The 23671-nt window shown below is 27.2% G+C and overlaps 2 protein-coding genes and 1 pseudogene across 3 annotated transcripts; all 3 read left to right on the top strand.

The window, feature by feature from the left end:
• Nucleotides 1-751: 751 nt before the first annotated feature.
• Nucleotides 752-5306, top strand: LOC119669802 (probable cytochrome P450 28a5). The gene is made up of 8 exons (XM_038079825.1): nucleotides 752-996; nucleotides 1060-1198; nucleotides 1306-1413; nucleotides 3855-3959; nucleotides 4028-4441; nucleotides 4513-4636; nucleotides 4717-4986; nucleotides 5055-5306. The coding sequence occupies exons 1-8, from the start codon at nucleotides 809-811 to the stop codon at nucleotides 5219-5221; spliced, it is 1515 nt and encodes a 504-aa protein (XP_037935753.1). The 5' UTR covers nucleotides 752-808; the 3' UTR covers nucleotides 5222-5306.
• A 4749-nt stretch (nucleotides 5307-10055) lies between these two features.
• LOC119669304 lies at nucleotides 10056-13909 on the top strand (annotated as a pseudogene).
• Nucleotides 13910-20520: 6611 nt separating this feature from the next.
• Nucleotides 20521-23308, top strand: LOC119669803 (probable cytochrome P450 28a5). 2 transcript variants are annotated; one of them, XM_038079827.1, is made up of 9 exons: nucleotides 20521-20754; nucleotides 21032-21267; nucleotides 21333-21471; nucleotides 21574-21681; nucleotides 21871-21975; nucleotides 22044-22457; nucleotides 22529-22652; nucleotides 22735-23004; nucleotides 23073-23308. In XM_038079827.1, the coding sequence occupies exons 2-9, from the start codon at nucleotides 21080-21082 to the stop codon at nucleotides 23243-23245; spliced, it is 1521 nt and encodes a 506-aa protein (XP_037935755.1). In that variant the 5' UTR covers nucleotides 20521-20754; nucleotides 21032-21079; the 3' UTR covers nucleotides 23246-23308. The 2 variants fall into 2 exon arrangements, with proteins under 2 accessions (XP_037935755.1, XP_037935754.1); XM_038079826.1 differs by having other exon boundaries at nucleotides 20521-20705.
• The last annotated feature ends 363 nt before the right edge of the window (nucleotides 23309-23671 follow it).

Raw genomic sequence — 23671 nt, forward strand, 5'->3', positions numbered from 1 at the left:
TAATAAGCGTATTCACCTCTTTCGGTCGTTTTTAATTACTAAAATGAGATTTTAATCTTGATCCTAAATATATCGATGGTTGTTAATCGTTATAAAGAATTGATGTTGGTGTGTTATAGTTTCATATGTAAATACCTTTCTGTCTATAGATAAAAAATCAATATATCCTTTAATTAGACTCAATTTGGTAGAAACTTAATTCCATTTTTCCAAAACGAAATTTATTAGAACTGATTAAAATTATATCTGTTTTCATTGTGAATTATTTAAATTATTTCATATTAAGGTTTCTTCATATAGTGTGACTTCGAGTTATAGTTGACCAACTTTAAAATTATTATGTTTGACGAAGCTTTATGGGAATACTAAATTAACTTTTTCGCCTATTGTTATGGATGAACGGCGGATGTTCAAGTTCAATCACGTAACAGTAACATTAGTGCTAGAATAAAAAAGCAATCTAACAATGACTTGCGTAAATATCTTTTAAATATTTTTTTTTCTCTATCTAAAATATTATTATTTATTTCTCAAACATAAGAGTATTTGTTTATTTTCATTGAAAGTATTTTTATATAAACATAATAAATATGTGCTTACATGTGGTCAAATTTGTTTTATAATTTTTAAATTTTTCCATAGATAAGTTAAAAGTTTGCTTGTAGATTATAGACAGGTTATAGATAGATTCCATGTGTGAATAAAATTACATAAATATGAGAAATACTCTTTCATGTTCAGTTGAGTTTTAATTTTTTAGAGTGAATGTTCTGATCGCGGCTATTTTAGATTGGTTTCCAATGACAAAATGTTTTTGACAACAATTTTTTTAATTGTTACTGTAGTTGCTTTAATATATTTGTTCTTAATATGGAACTCCAATTATTGGAAAAAACGAAACGTAAATGGTCAGAAACCAAATCCTTTCTATGGCAATTTTCCTAGCATTTATACACAAAAACGTAATATGGTTATGGATATGGATGATGTTTATAGGTGACTATAATTAACTACTCTTTGTTTTGGTGTCGGAAGTGATAATTTTATAAATATTTGCAGGAAGTACAAAAGAGACGAAGATTTCGTGGGTATATTTAACTTTAGAAGCCCTGTGTTGTTGGTTACAAGTCCGCAACTGGCCCGCAGAGTATATGTGACTGATTTCAAACATTTTCACGATAATGAAGTATCTGCTATGGTAAGCTGGTAATTGTGCAAATAATAACCACTTTTGATTTATTATACAATTTCCTTTTTTAAAAGCTTAAGAAATTTTTTTTTTATTAATTTATTATTGTCATTTAGGTTGATAGTAAATCCGATTTTATATTTGCTAATAATCCGTTCAGTTTAAAAGGTGAGGAATGGAAACAGCGTCGTGCAGAAGTGACACCGGGTCTTACACCGAGTAGAGTAAGTTATATTTGAATATATTCTTAAAAAATATTGTGAATTTAAGTTGTTGAGCAAAATAAATTTTATTATAAAAACAGTAAATTTATAAGTCTTCCAGTGTATTGTCACAAATATGAAATATTGCTATAAACTAACGGCCTTATTCATAAAAATTTCTTAAAATGCTTTTTAAATACATTTTAGTTAAAATGTATTTTAACTTTATAATGGCCTTATAATGCACATTATTCATAAACGTATTATAAACCTTTGATAACTATAATACAAATGTTAATAACATTACTGTTAAACACAAAACATTTTACAACACTGTGAGAAATATGAATTAATGCAGCACAAAAATAAAAATTTAAAAAATTTTTTAAGATTAATAAATCGTTATTTAATTTGCAATTTCATCAAAAGTTTTTTTCAATAAATGTTTTTAATATAACATTAGGTTTCTTTCGATTTGTTGAATTATCATCACATATTTCTTCACAGTCAGATAAGGAACTAAAGTTGATAGCCGCAGAAAAATTGTCATTATAAGGTATTTTGGAGTCATTTTCATTGTAAGTAACTGCAAAATTGTGCAATACTGCAAGTGCGACTATAACTGTTTTCGCATTCTCCAATGATATATTCAACCCATCTAGAAGGCAACGAAATCTTTGCTTCCACACACCAAAGCATCTTTCAATTGTATTTCTGGTGGCAATGTGTGCAGCATTGTATCGTTCTTCTTTTGCGTTTTGTGGTTTCAGTATTGGAGTGAATAGGTATGGTTGAAGTTTGTATCCTGAATCGCCAACCAAGCGCCCTTTGAATTTTCCTGCCTCTAACTGTTCTTTAAGAATTGACTCATCGAAAATCCGGCAGTCGTGCGTACTATCTCTCCATCTTGCGACTATATTGCAACTTTTTAAATTTGCATCACATACCACCTTCAAAATATAATTTGTTTTTTAATGTAAGTAAATATTTTAAAGCTACTAAAAATACGCACTTGTTCGTTTAATGAATAAAACCCTTTCCGATTTATATAATATTAGGAAATATCTCCACCCACTTTTTTAATTTTTATGTGCGCGCAATCAATTGCACCAATCACATTTGGAAAATTTTTTATGCGTTTGAAGCTTTTCATATTTGCTTCCTCTTCTATCAATGATTCTGGCATTTTAATCACAGTTGCGGCATGTTTTGCAAGAGCCCTAGCTACTCTAACGCAAATGCAACTGACTGTAGCCTGGCTAAGGCCGTGTAAATCACCTGCATCTTCTTGTACCTTTTATATTAAAAGCTTTTAGTAAGTAATAGTATTTGAAAAAGATTAGTTACTTCTCTACGACTCCAACATCGCAAAGCTACTAGAACTTATAATCTTGCGGAAGTTCCAGCGCCTCTACTATCAAACGTGAAGTCCTGTTTCACCAAGTCAGTTATCTTTTCTACACCCTTTTTTGAAAATCGTTTGAAATTCATCATCACGCAGCATAAACGGATCTCCACGTTGTTTATATATTTTTAAATTAAATTAAATACTCTCCAATTTCTTTAATTATGCTTATGGCATCCATATTTAATTGTAATTCACCCAATAAAAATTACTACACAATCAAAAATTTTGCTTAAAATGCTGTTATAGAAGGTATAAACCTATTATAAATTTTGACATATTTTAACAGCATTTTAACAGCATTTTAACTTTAAAATACGTTTATGAATAGAGTTTTATAAATGCTTTATAACACTGTTAAATAACGTTTATGAATAACATTTTTGATAAAATGTATTACAAACCTACTATAACTTTTTATGAATAAGGCCGTAAATTTTTATTAATAAAAGATATAGATCGTATACTATAGAACAGATCTGATTTCATTGAAAGTGAATGCGAAAAATAATCACTCCGCAACTTTTAATGTTTTTAATTGAAAGAATAATTACGTAGTCTCAAAGTTATTGTAAAGAATAAAACCAATGACTCTAAAATAAAATTTATGAGAATAGTGCCCGTTTATAAAGTCAAAAGTGAAATTTTTATAAATTAAATCACTGTCTTTTTCAAAAAAGTAAATTTTACTTTTTTACTGTCAACATGACCTGGGTATGGTACCTGTTCAAAATGTGGCAAAATGCGATTAAAATTGAAGCTTTCGGTCTTCTACAAACCACTACTCAACGTCGACGGTTCAAACGTACAACAGTGTCAGACCCTATATCGTCATAGCAAGCTGCACAAATATTTACATGTTTATGTAGGCATTTATAGTATATGTTGTTTTATTGTCTCTTAAATAAAATTGCTTGTTAATATATGTATAATAGTTGTAATTATCAAACTAGCATTAATATACGTAGATATAAAAAAATTTATATATAACGCAAGTCATTTAGGTTTTAAACCATTAATTTTTAAATAAAAATTTAATTTAATAATCTACTTATAGATAAAATCAGTTTATCCAGTAACGATTAAGGTCTGTGACAGAATGGTGGAGTACATACGTAAACAAATAAGAATGGCGCCTAAGGATGGTGTGGATGGTAAAGATGTATGTAATTTATAATATTAATTTTAAGTATAATATATATATAAATATATTTTATTTTCTGTATAAAGCTTTCTTTACGATATACGTCAGAAGTAGTTACAGATTGTGTGCTTGGTATAAATGCTGAGAGTTTCTCTGAAAATCCAAAACCCATTCTAAATAACATCAAAAATCTATTTGAACAATCTTATGCACTTATTATACAAACGTTATTGAATGGATTTTTCCCAATTTTGAAACGATTTTATAAAGTCCGATTCATACCCAAACATGTAGAAACATTTTTCATTAATCTTATGGAAAGTGTTATTGACTTAAGAAAAAAAACTGAACAGCCGGATCGTGTGGACATTTTGAATTATATGCTACAATTACAACAGAAAAAAAATTTTGACACAATGCAATTTACTGCTCATACCATGACATTTCTGTTGGATGGATTCGAAACTTCTGCTAGTGTTATATCGCATCTTTTATTGCTTGTAAGTCTTTAAAATAAATTAAAAATTAAAAATAATGGGTTTTAATAATTTTCAACAAAAATAAAAATAAGCTTGGACGAAATATTGAAAAACAAGAGAAATTGCGTGCTGAAATATTGGAACACCTTCAAGGGGATAATAATATAGATTTCGATAAACTCAGCGAATTACCTTATCTAGACGCATGTGTGCATGGTTTGTTAAAGAAAATATTTAATGCATTCATAATAGAGATAAAATTATCAGTTATAAATTTATTTTTATATACATTTTAGAGGCAATACGCTTATTTCCTCCTGTGTTATTTACAAATAAGTTATGCACAGAGCCAATTGAGTTAACCAACAAGAATGGGTCAATTCTAAAGGTAAAATTAGGAGACGTCGTCACTTTACCCTTATACAGTTTAATGCATGACGAGGAGTATTATTCAAAACCTGAAGAGTTCCTACCGGAACGATTTTCAGAAGAAACTGATGGTGTGAAAAAATATCGTGAAAAGGGTGTTTACTTTGGTTTTGCAGATGGTCCACGTGTTTGCTTAGGTAAATTATAGAAATATAAACAGAAGTGTATATACTTATAATATGAATACTTATTTGTAATGTTGCAGGAATGCGTTTTGCTTTAACACAGACGAAAGCTGCTATTGTTGCCATTTTGACTAACTTTAATATTTCTGTGAATGAAAAAACCCGAAAAGATAATAAATTAGATCCCAAAAACTTTTTTGGAGGCCTAGAAGGTGGAATCTGGCTAAATTTTGAGCAAAGACATTAAATGTACATTTTTGGTGTTATGTTTTTAATTAAATTAATTAATTAAAAAAATAATCTATTCTGAACCTGCGCACTAATAAAAGAAAATGTGATAAACTGATATTTTATAAAATCGGAGATAAAAGCTATTAAATTATAATTGAAGTCTTAATTATTAATAAGTAATTTAAATTAAATTAAATTATATTTAATTTAATAAATCATAATAAATTATGTTTGCAATATGAACTTTATTTATTCGAGAGTTTAAACTATCTATATTGATAAAAAGTTTATGAACTAAGTGACTTAAATGATGTCAAAACAGCAGTTAAACAAATATGTAATAATTAAGAACTATCTCATTGGTAAAAAAATGCTTAAATATATTTAAGAGTCAATTAAATAAAATTATAGACCAAATCTTATGTACTTGTCTCACTCATTTTTGGAGTAACATCCAGAGTTCTCTATGTTAATGATAAAATAATTTTTCACATCTAAGCTCCATTATGAGTGACTTAAATTAGAAAATGATTGGGAAACAAAATTTTTTGTTACAAAGTCAGTGTAAGAAATCTCATAGTCAGAAAGAATGAAATTCAAAACTAATGAACGTTCAAATATAAACTTTGAAGAGTTTATATGTGCCTGCAGTAATCATAGAATTCGGGTAAATAACATCCGGTAAACCCTTTTTTCCCACAAGCGAAAGTGTTAGGGTTGTGGGAAAAAAGGACACGTTGTAAAAGTATGCATTCAGAGATTAATGCGAGATACCAATCAATCAAGTCAGTGACGATGAAAACGGAATCAATTAAATTTATGGTTTTAACGAAATAGTTGATATTTTCGAAAGCAGACACATAGACAGCAACATTTATTACGTAATTGCACTACCAAAAAAATTATTCGAAAACTTGAATTTTAAAATAAATATCTTGCGATCTAAGATAGCTTTCCGTTCATACACAAAAATGGTGTTAGCGCCAGAAGTAATTCAAGTTAGATATGATAATCACGCTTGTCAAGAAAACATGTACCTACATTGTGCCACATGAATATTCACCACTATTAGGAAGGTCATGGATCAGAAAGTTAAAAATAAATCTCCATAAGATTGACAGTTATAAAATTGGGCAGAAGTTTCCAGAAGTATTTTCTCAAAGAATAGCGTGTGTTTCCAATATCAAAGTTAATCTGAGGTTAAGAGAAAAAGCAAAACCTGTCCTTATTAAAGTTCGAGAGATGTCCGATGGTCTAAAAGAACTAGAAACTCTGGGATAAGAAGACATCATAAGCCAACTCAATGCAAATGATTGGGGTTCGCTACTGGCAGTGATCCCAAAGACAGACGAAAGTGTAAGGTTGTGTGTCGATTACAAGGCAACCATTAACCCATCTCTCGTTTGCTTAAACTACTCGATTCAGAAAACAGACAATATACTAAATAGTTAAATAGGTTCAAAATATTTTTGCAAATTGGATTTGTTCAAAGCGTATCTACATTTAAAGGTAAGCAAGGAGTCGAGTGAAATACAAACGATTTCGACACACAAAGGAACATTCCGGATGAATAGATTGTCGTTTGATATTGAAACAGCACCATATGAATTTAATAAAGTTATCAATAACATATTACAAGGCTTATCAAAGACAATTTCCTACTTCGACGACTTACTTGTACATGGATCTACTCCAGAAGAGTTTGAACATAACTTATTAAAGTACAGTAAGTAAGTTTAAGTACACTGCAACAATTTTATTTATACTTAAACTCAAGTGAATGCGAATTTTTCAAAACTAAGATCCGGGCTTTGGGTGACGAAATTGAACATGAAAAAATTTCAAAATCATCCGAAAAAGTAGAAACCATAAATAAAATAGAGCAGCCAAGAAATGCTGACGACGTAAAAATATTTCTTGGATTGTTGTCATACTATTCCAGATTCATTCCAAAACTATCAACGAAAACATATTTATTAAGGAAAATTCTTCAAAAGAATCAAAAGTTTTATTGGTCAGACTGTAAGGATACAAACTTTGAACAAATTTCCAATCTACATACAATAGCTTTATTATTGCTGGTGAATCACCTGCAAGAAATGAAGTGCATTAAAATTAACATCGTGATAATAAACAAATACCTACCTGGAATCACTCTCCAGTATGCTGGTCTATAGCATACTTCAATAGTTGGAGGCTCCTATACATGAATTTATTAAATATAATTATGATTTAGTAAACTTTTAAAAATAATTAATACTTTAGCATTACCACTTCACGCACGTCACTTGGAGTTATTTAAACAAAAAGTTAAATTTTGTTTCTTTAAATAATTTTATTAAATTAAAATTTAATTTTTATAAACGGATCGAAAAGACCAATCGCATTTGGATTTATAGCCAAATTGACCGGGAAGTATGACCGGGAAGGCAAAAAGTTGTTCGAATAAAGCTGTTTAGCTTTCTTTATTAAAATTTGTTGTCGATAACAAAAAGTGAGGTGAATTATTCTAATGCTTTTGCTCATTATACTGTATTATCTGTAACTTTATTAAAATTAAACTACACAAATTGATATTATTATTGACGGCTATTAAGCAATAAAATTCAATAGAAACTAACTCTATAAGTGCTTCTAATAACATTAACTGATTAATGTTAAGTGTTAATTTTACCAAACCTCTTATCAGTAGGTTGACTAGAAATGATTGTGCTATATATTTAAACGAGCATTCAAGTTGTCTCATTTTATTGATGTAGGTCATTAAGAGTTTAGTATCTTTAATAAGTTTAGCAAATATAATTGTATTTATAATTGCGTGTCACTATATATTTATATAGTGACATGCAGAAATACAAAAATATTAAATATTGATAAAAATTTTTTTTCATATGTTCTTAGGTATTTAGAGCATATAAGAAACATATATTTATATTTGTTATGAATACCAAGAGCTCTACATGTACTGAAAAATTTAGATGGGATATGCACAATTTGTTCCAAATTACAATTAACCTTTTATATTTGTAAAAAACAATTACACAAATGTTTTTAAACTATTTTTTTATTATAACTATAATGACTAAAAGTCACAAATATTGTGCCTCCCATGGATGGTGTCTTTTGAGTTAACCTAGACATATTAAAGGTAGACATATAAACTATAGAATGTTTTCGATTCAAGACTCAAGACTCATTTCTATAAGTAATTTGTTAACATAATATTTTAACATCTTAGTTACAGCACAGTTAATATCTTTACGATTACGTCACAGCTGTAGTTTTATAACTTTGATCATTTTTACTCAAGACGAAGATGGATTTCTTTTTTTCATTGATTTATTAATTATATAAAATTCTGAAAACTGAAATTGGCAATATTTTGATACTATCCTCAATTATGCAAAAACTCAAAATCAAATAGTTATATGTTTAGGTGTACATTATTGTACTGTACTGTTTACGAAGTAAACCTATAATGCTTTTAAAGAAGCATCTAGTACTATGTGACACATTAAGTAATGTGGATTTCAGAAGAAAATGGCAGGCGTATTTTTCAGTGGGTTATCTTAATTAAATGAACTATAGAAGTAATTTATTAATTATTTTAATTTGATTGGTATAAGAAAGACTGGTGTTGGCTACTACTATTTCGAATATAAATTTTGCGAATTTAAAAGAGCACAGTACTTACAATATTGCTGACATAATATTCGAGTTCAATGCATTTTTAACATAAAATACTCAACGTACATTCCCAACTTGATTGATTCCGATGACAAACTAATAATGTTACAATAAAAGTTTCAATTGTTATTTGATGTAAGAGTTGAGGTATTCATGTTAAAGTAAACTAGATTAAAAATACATTGTGGTAGTAGCATACGGTATAATCAAGAATGACATAAATTAACATCCACTTCTGGTGAGATCCGATAATAGGCTTCTCTTTGCTCTTAGTATACTTCTCCATTATATTTCCAACATTTTTCTCAATCTGCAGCACATAATTTGCTGTCGGGTTTGACAAAATTCAAGTCGCTGAATAATAAGCATATTCACCTCTTTCGGTCGTTTTTAACTACTAGAATGAGATTTCAATCATTGATCCTAAATATATCGATGGCTGTTATTCCTTTGTAATTTGTTATAAAGAGTTGGTTTTGGTGGGTTAAAGTTTTATATGTAAATATTTTCTGCCTATGAATACAAAAAGCAATATATACTTGAATTAGACTCAATTTGGTAGAAACTTAATTCCATTTTTCCTGAACTAAATTTATTATATCTGATTAAAACATCGATTTAAATATCATTTGTGTTCATTACGGATTTTTTAAATAATTTTATATGAAGTTCTTTGCATAGCGTGATTTAGAGTCATAGTTGCCCGACTTTAAAATTATTTTTTTAGCGAAGGTTTATGGGAATACTAAATTAACTTTTTCGCCTATTGTTATGGATGAACGGCGGATGGTCAAGTTCAATCACAAAACAGTAACATGAGTACTAGAATAAAAAATGCAATCAAATAATGACATTTGCATATATTTTTTAAACATTTTTCTTTATCTTTACATAAAATGTTGTTAATTATATTTCATACATAAGAGTATTTGTTTATTTACATTGACGGTATCTTTATACAAAACACAATAAATATGTGCTTACACATGCTCAAATTTGTTTTATAATTTTTAAAATTTTCAATTGATAAGTTAAAAATTTGTTTATAGATTATAGACAGATTTCATTTGTGTACAAAATTATATAAATATGAGAACTACTCTTTCAAGTTCAGTTGAATTTTAATTTTTTAGAGTGGATGTTCTGATCGCTGTTAGCCTAGATTGGTTCCCAATTACAAAATGATTTTAACAACAATTATTTTAATTGTTACTGTAGTTGCTTTAATATATTTGTTCTTAATATGGAACTCCAATTATTGGAAAAAACGAAACGTAAATGGTCCGAAACCTAATCCTTTCTATGGAACTTTCCCTAGCATTTACACACAAAAACGTAATATAGTTATGGATATGGATGATGTTTATAGGTAAATATACTTTACTATACTTTTTCTTGGTGTTGGTAGTAACACTTATATATATATTTTTCTAGAAAGTACAAAGGAGGTGAAGATTTCGTGGGTGTATTTAACTTTAGAACCCCTGCATTGTTGGTTACAAGTCCGAAACTGGCCCGCAGAGTATATGTAGCTGATTTCAAACATTTTCACGATAATGAAGCATCTTCTATGGTAAGTTGGGATTGACAAAAAATAATATAATTTTATTATACATTTTCCTTCTTAAAAAGTTTTCATTTTATTTTATTAATTTATTGTTGTCATTAGGTTGATAGTAAATCCGATTTTATATTTGCCACTAATCCGTTCAGTCTAAAAGGTGAGGAATGGAAACAGCGTCGTGCAGAAGTGACACCGGGTCTTACAGCGAATAGAGTAAGTTATATTTGAATATATTCTTAAAAAAATATTGTAAGTTTTAGTTGCTGAGTAAGGTAATTTTTATTTAACATACAGTAAGTATATAAAAGACTCAACTCTTACAACATATCGTCAAAAATATTAAATATTACTAAAAACTGAGTTTTTATTAATAAAGTTATAGATCATATACTACAGAACAGATCTGATTTCATTAAATTTGCATGCAAAAAGCAATCACTTTTAATATATTTAATTGATAGAATGTATAATGTGATCTTAAAGTTTGTGTAAACTATTGACCCAGTCACTCTAAAACAAAATTTATAAAAATAGTGTCCGTTTTTAAAGCCAAAAGTGAAATTTTTATAAATTAAATCACTGTCTTTTTCAAAAAAGTTAATTTTAATTTTGCAAATTTATTTTGTTATAAATTGTTTATTTTTATTTAAATCACACACACTTGAAAAGAGATGATAGAGACAGCAAATAAAGGTCCTTCTAATGGATTTCCTTATAGCTTTAATACTGATGTATTTTAGTAATAAAATTATGCTAAATAAATAAATTAAAGAAATGATAAATTCTAAATTAAAATTCATAGTAATACATCAAATTTATTTATTAGTTTATTTTAATATTTTAAAACCACATTAGAGAAAATTCAAATATTAATTACTTAATAAGTATATAAAAGTTATATTAAAAAAATTTCCGTTTTTTGTACTGAAAACCCAACTTTGCTCAAGTGGCGCAACATCATTTTTAATCCTATTCCTCCAAAACTTTAGAAATGTCATATTTTTGGTCAATGGCATATTCCTAGAGGGTGCTCTCATTCAAAAGTTAATTTTTAATTTTCCCCCTTTTAACGTGAGCCACCCTAATGACACGGCTATGAAGACAAACAAACTAGGCCAATTAAGGTAGCTGTAAAAGGTTTTTATCATTCTTAAAAACCTTCTATTATTCTTTAATAGCGAATCTATTTTAACTGATTTAAAAGCTCCAGACATAAAAGCTATAAATGTCACTTACAAATTATATTGGAAGACTAAACAACCACTACATATTCTTCTCCTCTAATTCGATTTCATCGAAGATATTAAAAACATATACAACTTAAAAAGAATACTAAATTCCTTTATTGAAATCGAACTATTGAAACAGTCATAATTAAGATTTGTATATTTCTGACTAAAAATATATTTTATACTCCAGTATATATAAATTCCATGAAAGTATCACATTCTAACGAAGCGAAATAACTTGGTATTACATTGGATGCAAAGCTGCATTGGAAGGCTCACGTTAAGAAAAAAAGAGAGCTCAACTTAAAATTAAACAAGACAAATTATCTTATTGCCGTAAAGCAAACTTGTTAACTTGCAATAGTGTAGTAAATGCACCATTCAATGTTCGAAATTGTGATCTTCAACGAGACCTGGGTACGTTACCTGTTCTAAACGTGGCACAACAATACGTTTAAACCCATAAAGAGCAATACACATTAAAGCTTCGGCAATTTTATAAAGGACTGTTCAAGGTCGACAGAGAGCACATATAACAGCGTCAGACCTAATGTCCTCATAGCAAGCTGCACATATATTAACATATTTATGTAGGCTTTTAAAGTATTTAAAGTATTAAAGTATATTTTGTTTTATTATTTCTTAAATAAAATTGCTTGCTAATATAGTATTTGTATGGATATACCATTTTCTGTCTAGCATTAAGATAGCATTTAAATAAAAAAAAAATATTACGAAAGTTATTATAGTTTTAAGACGTTACTTTTTAAAAAAAGTTTAATTTAATAATCTACTTACAGATAAAAACAGTTTATCCAGTAACGGTTAAAGTCTGTGAGAGAATGGTGGAGTACATACGTAAACAAATAAGAATGGCGCCTAAAGATGGTGTTGATGGTAAAGATGTATGTATACACTATTAAATATAAGCAAAATATATACTATATATAAATATATTTTATTTTCTTTATAAAGCTTTCCTTACGATATACATCAGAAGTAGTTACAGATTGTGTACTTGGTGTAAATGCTGACAGTTTTTCTGAAAATCCAAAACCCATTCTTAATAACATCAAAAATCTATTCGAACAATCTTATGCACTTATTATACAATTGTTATTGATTGGATTCTTCCCAATTTTGAAACGATTTTATAAAGTACGATTCATACCCAAACATGTAGAAACATTTTTCATCAATCTTATGGAAAGTGTTATTGAGTTAAGAAAAAAAACTGGGCAGACGGATCGTGTAGACTATTTAAATTATATGCTACAATTACAACAAAAAAAGAATCTTGATACTATGCAATTGACTGCTCATACCATGACATTTCTGTTGGATGGATTCGAAACTACTGCTGGTGTTATATCGCATCTTTTATTGCTTGTAAGCTTTTAAAATAAATTTAAAATTAAAAATAATGGGTTTTAATAATTTTCCACACATGTAAGCTTGGACGAAATATTGAAAAACAAGAGAAATTGCGTGCTGAAATATTGGAACACCTTCAGGGGGATAATAATATAGATTTCGATAAACACAATGGATTACCTTATCTAGACGCATGTGTGCATGGTTTGTTAAACAATATATTTAATGCTTTTATAGTAGAGTTTAAATAACCACAGTAATAAATTTATTTTTATATACATCTTAGAGGCAATACGCTTATTCCCTCCTATCTTGTTAACAAATAAGTTATGCACAGAGCCAATTGAATTAACCAACAAGAATGGGTCAATTCTAAAGGTAAAATTAGGAGACGTCGTCACTTTACCCTTATACAGTTTAATGCATGACGAGGAGTATTATCCAAAACCTGAAGAGTTCCTACCGGAACGATTTTCAGAAGAAACTGATGGTGTGAAAAAATATCGTGAAAAGGGTGTTTACTTTGGTTTCCAGATGGTCCACGTGTTTGCTTAGGTGAATTATATAAATATAAACAGAAGTATGTATAGTTATAATATGAATACTTATTTGTAATATTGCAGGAATGCGATTTGCTTTGGCACAGACGAAAGCTGCTATTGTTGCCATTTTAAGTAATTTTAATGTTTCTGTGAATGAAAAAACCCGAAAAGATAATAAATTAGATCCCAAATACTTTTTGGCGAGCCTAGATGGTGGAATCTGGCTAAATTTTGAGTCAAGACACGTTTAATCTAAATTTTTTTTTATGTTCTTATAGCTACATGATAATGGTTAATAAAGAAAAACCAATTATATTAAATAATTAAATAAAAGAAAACATAATAACGTGATATGTTCTAAAATCGAAGTTAAAAGTTATTGAAGTAAAATCAAAGTTTTAATTATTAATAAATTATTTAAATTAAATTATATTACAATAAAAATTCATAAATTTAATTGGAATATGAACTTAGTTATTTATTCAAGAGTTAAAAGTAGTTATATTGATAAAAGGTTTATGAACTTAATGACCCAAATGACTGCAACATAGCCTTTAAACAAATATTTAACAATCCAGAACTATCTTACTGGTAAAAAATGTGAAGATACATTTTGTAGTCAATTAAATAAAATTATAAATCGTATCTTATATACTTGTCTCACGATGATAAAAATATGATTGAAGTATGATTATATGATTGAATATGATTGAACATGAGAAGGACACTGTTCTTTTAGCTCATTTTAGCAGTGACGTCCAGAGTCATCTATGTTAATAATATAATAAATTTCAGGCTGAAGATTAATTGTTACAATCTATAGATAGAGATTTTTTCCCTAAAAGTAATAAAAGTTTACTAATATTCATCTTATTGGAGTTTTGTAATGCTGAAATTTTTTATAAAATGACTAAACAGCATAATCTTTCTTTTTAAAGCGGCTAAGTAGGACCAACATTCTTTTGAAACTTAAAAAAAATAATTTAACTAAAAACAATTTATATTTAACTATAAATTAAATAACGGATACTCGTAAATAATTTAAAATTCGAATAAGAAATTACCACTATTTTATTCTTGTTTGTAAAAAGATATAATTTAATAGTCAATAGAAGTACTTAGCTATATATAATTAATTATTCACTGCAACTACATATAATATTATATCAATTATACTTAGTTAGAAGTTGGCTTGGTATGTAACAATTGGTTTCTCATGCTCATAGTTTCTCTATATTATATCTCACATTATCTAGAAATCAGTGGCTTAACGAAAACATTCTTGATCTTGATCTTGTCTTTTTGATAGTGAATAATTTAAAAGCAGACTATTTTTGTATGTAAAAATATACACCAGCTTACACTGTTGTATTACCTTAATTCATTTTAACTGTCTTATGGATGATGTTAAGTTTAGCTTGCATAATAGATCAAGAAGACTTAGAAACTGTATTCCTTCTTATATAAATAATTAAAAACTATATAGAATGTGAGTTGTTGAGAAAATGAGTTCACATCAACTTATTACTCAAGTTACTACGCATATTCAATTTCAATTTCAAATTGCACTGGAGTTCAATATCCATATTTATGGTATATTTCGCAATATATCACACTAGATAAAACAAGTACTTTTTATTAAATATTATCATATAAATTATAAATAGGTTTCCAAAAATCATCCGTTTATGGTTATTTTTTACTCCGCTGACACTAATTTAGTAAATTATAGACTCCCTCATGCCACAATATTTTATGCAAAACTGTAATGCCGAATCATTTTACAAGTTCAGATATGAGTATTTTTTTTTTTAAATAAGAGTAATTACTCCAATAAAAGTTATTAAATGTTGTTTTTATTGATATTTTTAACTGTTGTGAACTAGACGATAAAACTTGTGAAGTTTTACTAGTCAATAAATAAACGTTATTAATGAATAATTCGTAATGATAGTAGGTGTTGCAATAAAAAATTTTATTGAACAATTTATGAAACTGACTTTGTATAATACAATATGAAAAAAAATATATGTTAAGTACTTTCTTAGTACAGTTATATTTTAAATTTTTATTTTAGTACAGTTAAAACTGTATAGTATTATTTAAAAATAATTAAATACCTTTTCTCTATTTACATTAACATTTAATACACCCATTAGTTAAGATTCACACAGCATGGCGTTTTGAAAATATCTACCATATATCTGTCAAAATATCTATCTCTGTCAGTACTGGGTACGTTCCTATAAAATATTGCAGATCTTCTACTTTATTTAAATTGCATAGCGAGCAGACAGTTTCTTTTTTGTTGTCCAAAATATCAATGAAATTCATTTGATTTAAAAATTCTTTAAAATAGTAAATATTTTTATTAAATATTTTTATATGTAGTTAATGAGGTAGTCTTTAATTATCATATTCAAAAAAATTTATTCTGATATTATAAAGATGTAGGTTAAGAGTATCTTTAATAATAAAAACTGGATGTAAATATCTTCAAAAAAAGATGTTTACGTTTCAAAACCAGCGGAAGGCCAGACTTTCACTCCGTAAGCTAGGATTGAACCACGGCCGATTAGGAAGAGAAACCATTTAATCTTCAGAGAAATGTTTTCAAGGTAAATGCAGGAAAATGTTTCCAAATCACATTAATTTTAATAAATTTAATTTCAATTTTTAAAATACTTCTAGTAAAACAGTTAAAACCTTATAAATCTTATTAAATAAACTTTAAAATCTATCATCTTTAAAGCAAGAGCAGCAATACTAAAATAAAACTACACCGTGCACTCACCAAGAACATGACAAAGATCAATGTATTAATCTTCGGGAACAAAAAGATATGATTCACTTCAAACAAAAACGCAATTTTGTAGAATAATTGAGAAAGTTATATCCTCAAAAATAATTCTTGCCACTAAAAACGTGTATTACTAAAAAATCTTTAACCGGAGAAGCTGGGAAACGGTAAGCCAGTTTCTGTTTAAAGCGATGCAATACGGTAAAATAATTATTAAAGAATAATTTTTTAGAAATAATTTAATAAATTTAATTAATATTTAAGTAACAATTTCGAATAGTTAATTAGAAATAATTTAAATAGTTTTTATTACTCAAATTATTTGTAATATTAAATATATGGCAGATATGACAATGCCCAAACACATGCCATTTTTTAAAGTACATTTTTAAAGTAATATTTTTTTTTAGAAGTAAATATATAGTATAATATATATATATAATATTTTTAAATTGGAAATATATAGATATTTTATTATATTATATAAAAGTAAATATAAATAATATAGATATAAATAAAATATATTATTTGAATGAACTGTACCAAAAACATAGAAATCGACTAAGAAAACTAATAAAATAGTTTGGAGGGAGGAGGGAAAGTATATTTTAAAAGGAGGAATCTGGAATGTTTTGGCTGGATATGTTATAGAAACGTTAAAATATAGAAGCAAATTATAAATTAAATTTTTTTAAATTTGTAATGAATTGTAAACAAACTGTTGTAAAGTACCAGTAAATATATACGATACAGTACTATATTATATATAAACTGTGACTATTTTATTACATATTATTGTTATTATGTAATAAACAATGATATTGAAGAGTTTTTAAATTTATATTAATAATTTATATTATTAGATTATATAAATATATTTTATATGTGCCAAGCTGTACATATTAGTCAAAGTAGAAATCCGTCTGGTTCAAGAGGGTGGGACATAATACATCATAGTAAATGTTTAATAATTTCCTTTGTATAGTCATTATCAGAGATACTCAAAAATTCTCTATTAAAACCTCCTAATCTAGTCATACTACATATTATCTATTTTGTATGTTATGTTTTTATATTATTAATATGTTATTTAATTACAGATGTGTTGAGATTTATACTACTTTTCACTTAATTTACTTAATTAAAATGTTTTTGTTTACTAAATAATTTTTTTAAAGTTCATTTCGATTTTCAAGATTGAGTTCGATTTTCAGAGATTTTGAATATACTGTTTTTATTGTTATTGATTCATAATCTTGTGCTTGAAGTTTTATTTATAATAAGGAATGCATGCCTGTCATCAAAATATTCAGATTGCCAAGTTTTTTCTGGAATATTAATTTTTTTGTCTGTATTTGCTTTCAATATCTACGTATTTTGCATTAGAAAATTTTCTCAGTTGATCATAACAAAAAATATTTTTTATATATTTTCTTATAAAAATTATCTATTCCAATCATATCGTATTTTGCATTAGAAAATTTCTGAGTTGATCATAACAAAAAATATTTTCTATACATTTTCTTACAAAAATTATCTATTCCAATCATGTCTAGTAAGCTCTGCATTTACGATTAATTAATACTTTTAAGCTTTCAGAATTCTCTGTCCCGAATTTTTGGAAAAATATGTTTATTGTAATATAGTATTTTATAAAACAAAATCACTGAATATGAGCTTTAATATGATATATAGAAAGAGAACTGTCAATAATATAATGGCTTCATGCTATACATACTAATTTTATGCTATACATAATTTTTTATTCTGTTCAGAAAAAATAGTTCTACAATCTATTTCGTAAGCTTTTTTAAACTCTTAGTGAATTAATTTTTATTAAAATTATTATATTAATTTATTATAATAGTAAATAACTCGTTTTTATGCGCCATTCAGCAACGTTTGTAATTTAAAAGTATTATGTTACAAGACATTGAATCTAATAAATTAGCTTTTACTCAGCAATTATAAATATTTTTTATTTACAATATAATTGAGATTTCTAACATTTGATATTTGACATATTATTTTAAAAAAGCAACAATTTCATAATATTTATGAAACAGTCCCATATTCTGATTCTTAGGATTATACCCGTCAATTTATTAACATATTGGCTTATTCGATGCCATTTATCCATTTTTCATTCGGCTTCACTTAATTTATAGTTTAAAACTATGTAACATAGGTTAGAAGAATCAATAGCACGACATTCAATATTACGATATCCAAGACACACCAATTCGACAATGATATATATCGATTTGTTCCCACTATGCTTTATATCGATATAGCTAGCTAACTTCTTACAATGGTTATTTCAACGAAACCTACATACGCCATCTAGTGTTAATTAGTATATGTAATTTTTATATTGATTACACAAATAATGGGTAACAACGAAGAAGTTGCAAAAATTTCCAACCTTTAGTTCAGATGTTATGAAATGTAATCTACGAATATATTGACATATAGAATAATACAAAAAGTTATTCGAATAAAGCTGTTAATATTTCTTTATTAAAATCTGTTGTTGATAACGAAAAGTGAGATGTGTTATTCTGAGGCTTCTGCTCATCATACTGTATTATCTGTACCTTTATTAAATTAAAACAACTTAAATTGATATTATTATTGATGGCTATTAAGCAATAAAGTTCAAGATAAAAATATCTTTATAAGTACTACTAATAAAATTAACTGATTAAGTGTTTCAATTTTACTGAACCTCCTCTTATCAGTAGATTGATTAAAATTGATTGCGCTATTTATTTATAGGAGCATTCAAGTTGTTTTATTTTATTGATGTAGGTCATTAAAAGTTCAGTGTTTATAATAGGGTAAATATGATAAATATAGCAGAAATACAAAAATGTTAAAAGTTGATAATAAATCAAGTAAAACATTTATTCATATATTTTTAGATATTTGGAGCACATACGAGTATGGCTTTTATATATATATATTTTTTGTTATGAATATTGAAAGCTGTGGAGCTTATATACACGAAAAATTTGTACATATACATGTACAATTTCTTCCAAAACAAATAATAATAAAAAATAAATTTTAAAAATTTAGCATTCAAATGATCACCACAATACCCTACATTTGTAAAAAATAATTACATAAATGTTTTTACAAATATATTTAATTTAGCTATACTTTATTTTATTCCAGTAATTATAATTACTGGAAGTCACACGCATACAAATATTATGCCATCCATGGATGATATCTTCTGAGCTTACCTAGATATATTAAAGTTATTGATAAACTATACAATAACTCCAGACCTCACTCATTTTAATAAGAAATTTGGTAGTATAGTATGGTAATATCTTAGCTACAGCAGAGTTAGTACAGAAGTTCTACAATATGATTACTTTATAGATTATCATAGCTATAGCAAAATATATCTGATCATTTTAATACAAAAAACTTATCCAACATTCCTAACTTGATTGATTTCGGTATGATAAACTAATAATGTTAAGTTGATAAAAACAACAATGAGAATTTCAATTATTATCTGATATTCTTCACAATGCTCCGAGGTGAGGTGTTCACGTTAAAGTAAGTTGGGTAAAAATACATATTTTATTATTAACTAATTAAGAAGTTAATTAGAAGTGTTTATTTTTATTTACGTAAGCATGCTACAAATAAATTTTCTCCATTTCTCCGATCACTTTGTATGGTATATGGTATTTTATAGTAGTAGTATACGGTATATTTAAAAATTACATATATTTTAACATCCACATCTGGGAAAATCTGGTAAGAGGCTTCTCTATATATGTTCTCAGTATACTTTTCAAATATATTTTCAAAATCTTTCTGAATGTGGAGCACATAATTTGCTATTGGATTTGGCAAAACTGAAGTTGCTGCATAATAAGCCTATTCATCTCTTCCGGTCGTTTTTAATTACTAGAATGAGACTTCAATCATTGGTTCTAAATATATCGATGGCTGTCATTCCTTTGTAATTCATTATAAAGAATAAAAAAATAAAATATAAAAAATAAAAAATCACTATATCCTTGAAACTCAATTTGTTAGAAAATCAATTTCATTTTTCCAAGACAAAATTTTTTATATCTGATTAAAATATCATTTGTTTTCATTGCGGTTATTTTAAATTATTTCATATTAAGTGTTCTTTACATAGCGTGATTTCAAGTCATAATTGACCGACTTTAAAATTATTTTGTTTGAAGAAACTTTATGGGAATACTAAATTAATTTTTCCGCCCATTGTTATGGATTGATGGAGGATGGTCAAGTTCAAACGCGAAACAGTAATATAAGCCCTAGAATACAAAATACAATCAAATAATATCTTTATATGTATATATTTTTTAAGCATTATTTTTATCACTATATCACAAATTGTTGGTTATTTTTCTTAAATAGAGTATTTGTTTATTTACATAGACGGTATCTTTATATAAACACAATAAATATGGGCACAATATAAACACATGCTCAAATTTGTTTTAATTTTTTTAAATTTTTCAATTGATAAATTGAAACTTTGTGTTTATAGATAGATTCCATATGTGAATAAAATTATTTAAAAATGAAAAATATTCTCTCAAGTTCAGTTGAATTTTAATTTTTTTAGAGTGAATGTTCTGATCGCTGCTAGTCTAGATTGGTTTCCAACGACAAAATGTTTTTGATAACAATTTTTTTAATTGTTACTGTAGTTGCTTTAATATATTTGTTCTTAATATGGAACTCCAATTATTGGAAAAAACGAAACGTAAATGGTCCTAAACCAAATCCTTTCTATGGAAGTTTTCCTAGCATTTACACACAAAAACGTAATATAGTTATGGATATGGATGATGTTTATAGGTGAATATAATTTTCAATACTTTTTCTTGGTGTCCGTAGTGATAATTTTATATATTTTTTTGTAGAAAGTACAAAAGAGATGAAGATTTCGTGGGTATATTTAACTGTAGAAGTCCTGCATTGTTGGTTACAAGTCCGGAACTAGCTCGCAGAGTATATGTGACTGATTTCAAACATTTTCACGATAATGAAGCATCTACTATGGTAAGCTGGTAATTGTGCAAATAATAACAACTTTAATTTATTATACAATTTCCTTCTTTATGAGTTTTAATTTTATTTTTTTAATTTATCAATGGCATTTAGGTTGATAGTAAATCCGATTTTATATTTGCTAATAATCCGTTCAGTTTAAGAGGTGAGGAATGGAAACAGCGTCGTGCAGAAGTGACACCGGGTCTTACGGCTAGTAGAGTATGTTCTTATTAAATATATTCTTAAAGATAGGTACTGAGTTTTAGTGTTTGGTGATGTAATTGCTGGAAGAGAGAACACTTCCAGCATATCGTCATAAATATTAAATGTTACCAAAAACTGAGTTTTTATTAATAAAAGATATAGATCGTATATTAAAAAAAATTTAATTTGAAAATCTACTTACAGATAAAAACAGTTTATCCAGTAACGACTAAGGTCTGCGACAGAATGGTGGAGTACATACGTAAACAAATAAAAATGGCACCTAAGGATGGTGTTGATGGTAAAGATGTATGTAGTTTGTAATATTAATTTTAAGTATAATATATATATAAATATATTTTATTTTCTGTATAAAGCTTTCCTTACGATATACATCAGAAGTAGTTACAGATTGTGTACTTGGTATAAATGCTGACAGTTTCTCTGAAAATCCCAAACCCATTCTAAATAACATCAAAAATCTATTTGAACAATCTTATGTATTTATTATATATATGGTATTGGTTGGATTCTTCCCAATTTTGAAACAATTTTATAAGGTGCGATTAATACCAAAGCCTGTAGAAACATATTTCATCAACCTTATGGAAAGTGTTATTGAGTTAAGAAAAAAGACTGAGCAGACGGATCGTGTGGACTTTTTAAATTATATGCTACAATTACAACAGAAAAAGAATCTTGATACTATGCAATTGACTGCTCATACCATGACATTTCTGTTGGATGGATTCGAAACGACTGCTGGTGTTATATCGCATCTTCTTTTGCTTGTAAGTCTTTAAAATAAATTAAAAATTAAAAATAATGGGTTTTAATAATTTTCAACAAAAATAAAAATAAGCTTGGACGAAATATTGAAAAACAAGAGAAATTGCGTGCTGAAATATTGGAACACCTTCAGGGGGATAGTAATATAGATTTCGATAAACTCAGCGAATTACCTTATCTAGACGCTTGTGTGCATGGTTTGTTAAAGAAAATATTTAATGCATTCATAATAGAGATAAGATTATCACAGTTATAAATTTATTTTTATATACATTTTAGAGGCGATACGCATATTTCCTCCAGGCTTGTTAACAAGTAAGTTATGCACAGAGCCAATTGAGTTAACCAACAAGAATGGGTCCATACTAAAGGTACAATTAGGAGATGTCGTCTCTTTACCGCTGTACAGTTTAATGCATGACGAGGAGTATTATCCAAAACCTGAAGAGTTCATACCGGAACGATTTTCAGAAGAAACTGATGGTGTGAAAAAATATCGTGAAAAGGGTGTTTACTTTGGTTTTGCAGATGGTCCACGTGTTTGCTTAGGTAAATTATAGAAATATAAACAGAAGTGTATATACTTATAATATGAATACTTATTTGTAATGTTGCAGGAATGCGTTTTGCTTTAACACAGACGAAAGCTGCTATTGTTGCCATTTTGACTAACTTTAATATTTCTGTGAATGAAAAAACCCGAAAAGATAATAAATTAGATCCCAAATACTTTTTGGCTAGACTAGATGGTGGAATCTGGCTAAATTTTGAGCAAAGACATGTAATGTAAATTTTTGTTACTATGTTTTTGTAGTTAGTTAGTAAAATAAATCAATATGTAATTAAATTTAAAGATTCTATTTTTAACTCGTGCACTAATAGATGAAAACATATTCAACTGATAAGTTGTAAATTCAAAAATAAGAGTATTTAATTATGATCAGAGTCTTTATAACTAATAAATCAGTTGAATTAAATTAAAAATTTAACAATTTGATTGCAATATGAATTTCATGAGCAGTTAAACAAATATATAATAATCCGGAACTATCTTATTGGTAAGAAATGCGTTGATATATTTCAGAGTCAATTAAATACAACTACAGACTGTATCTTATGTACTTATCTCACGATGATACAAACATAAATAAAATATTTTCTCATTAAGAGAAAGACACTGCTCTTTTTAGCACTGACGCCCAGAGTCTCTATCTAG

The sequence above is a fragment of the Teleopsis dalmanni genome, chromosome 1, assembly GCF_002237135.1.
Source record: "Teleopsis dalmanni isolate 2A chromosome 1, ASM223713v2, whole genome shotgun sequence".
Taxonomy (NCBI): domain Eukaryota; kingdom Metazoa; phylum Arthropoda; class Insecta; order Diptera; family Diopsidae; genus Teleopsis; species Teleopsis dalmanni.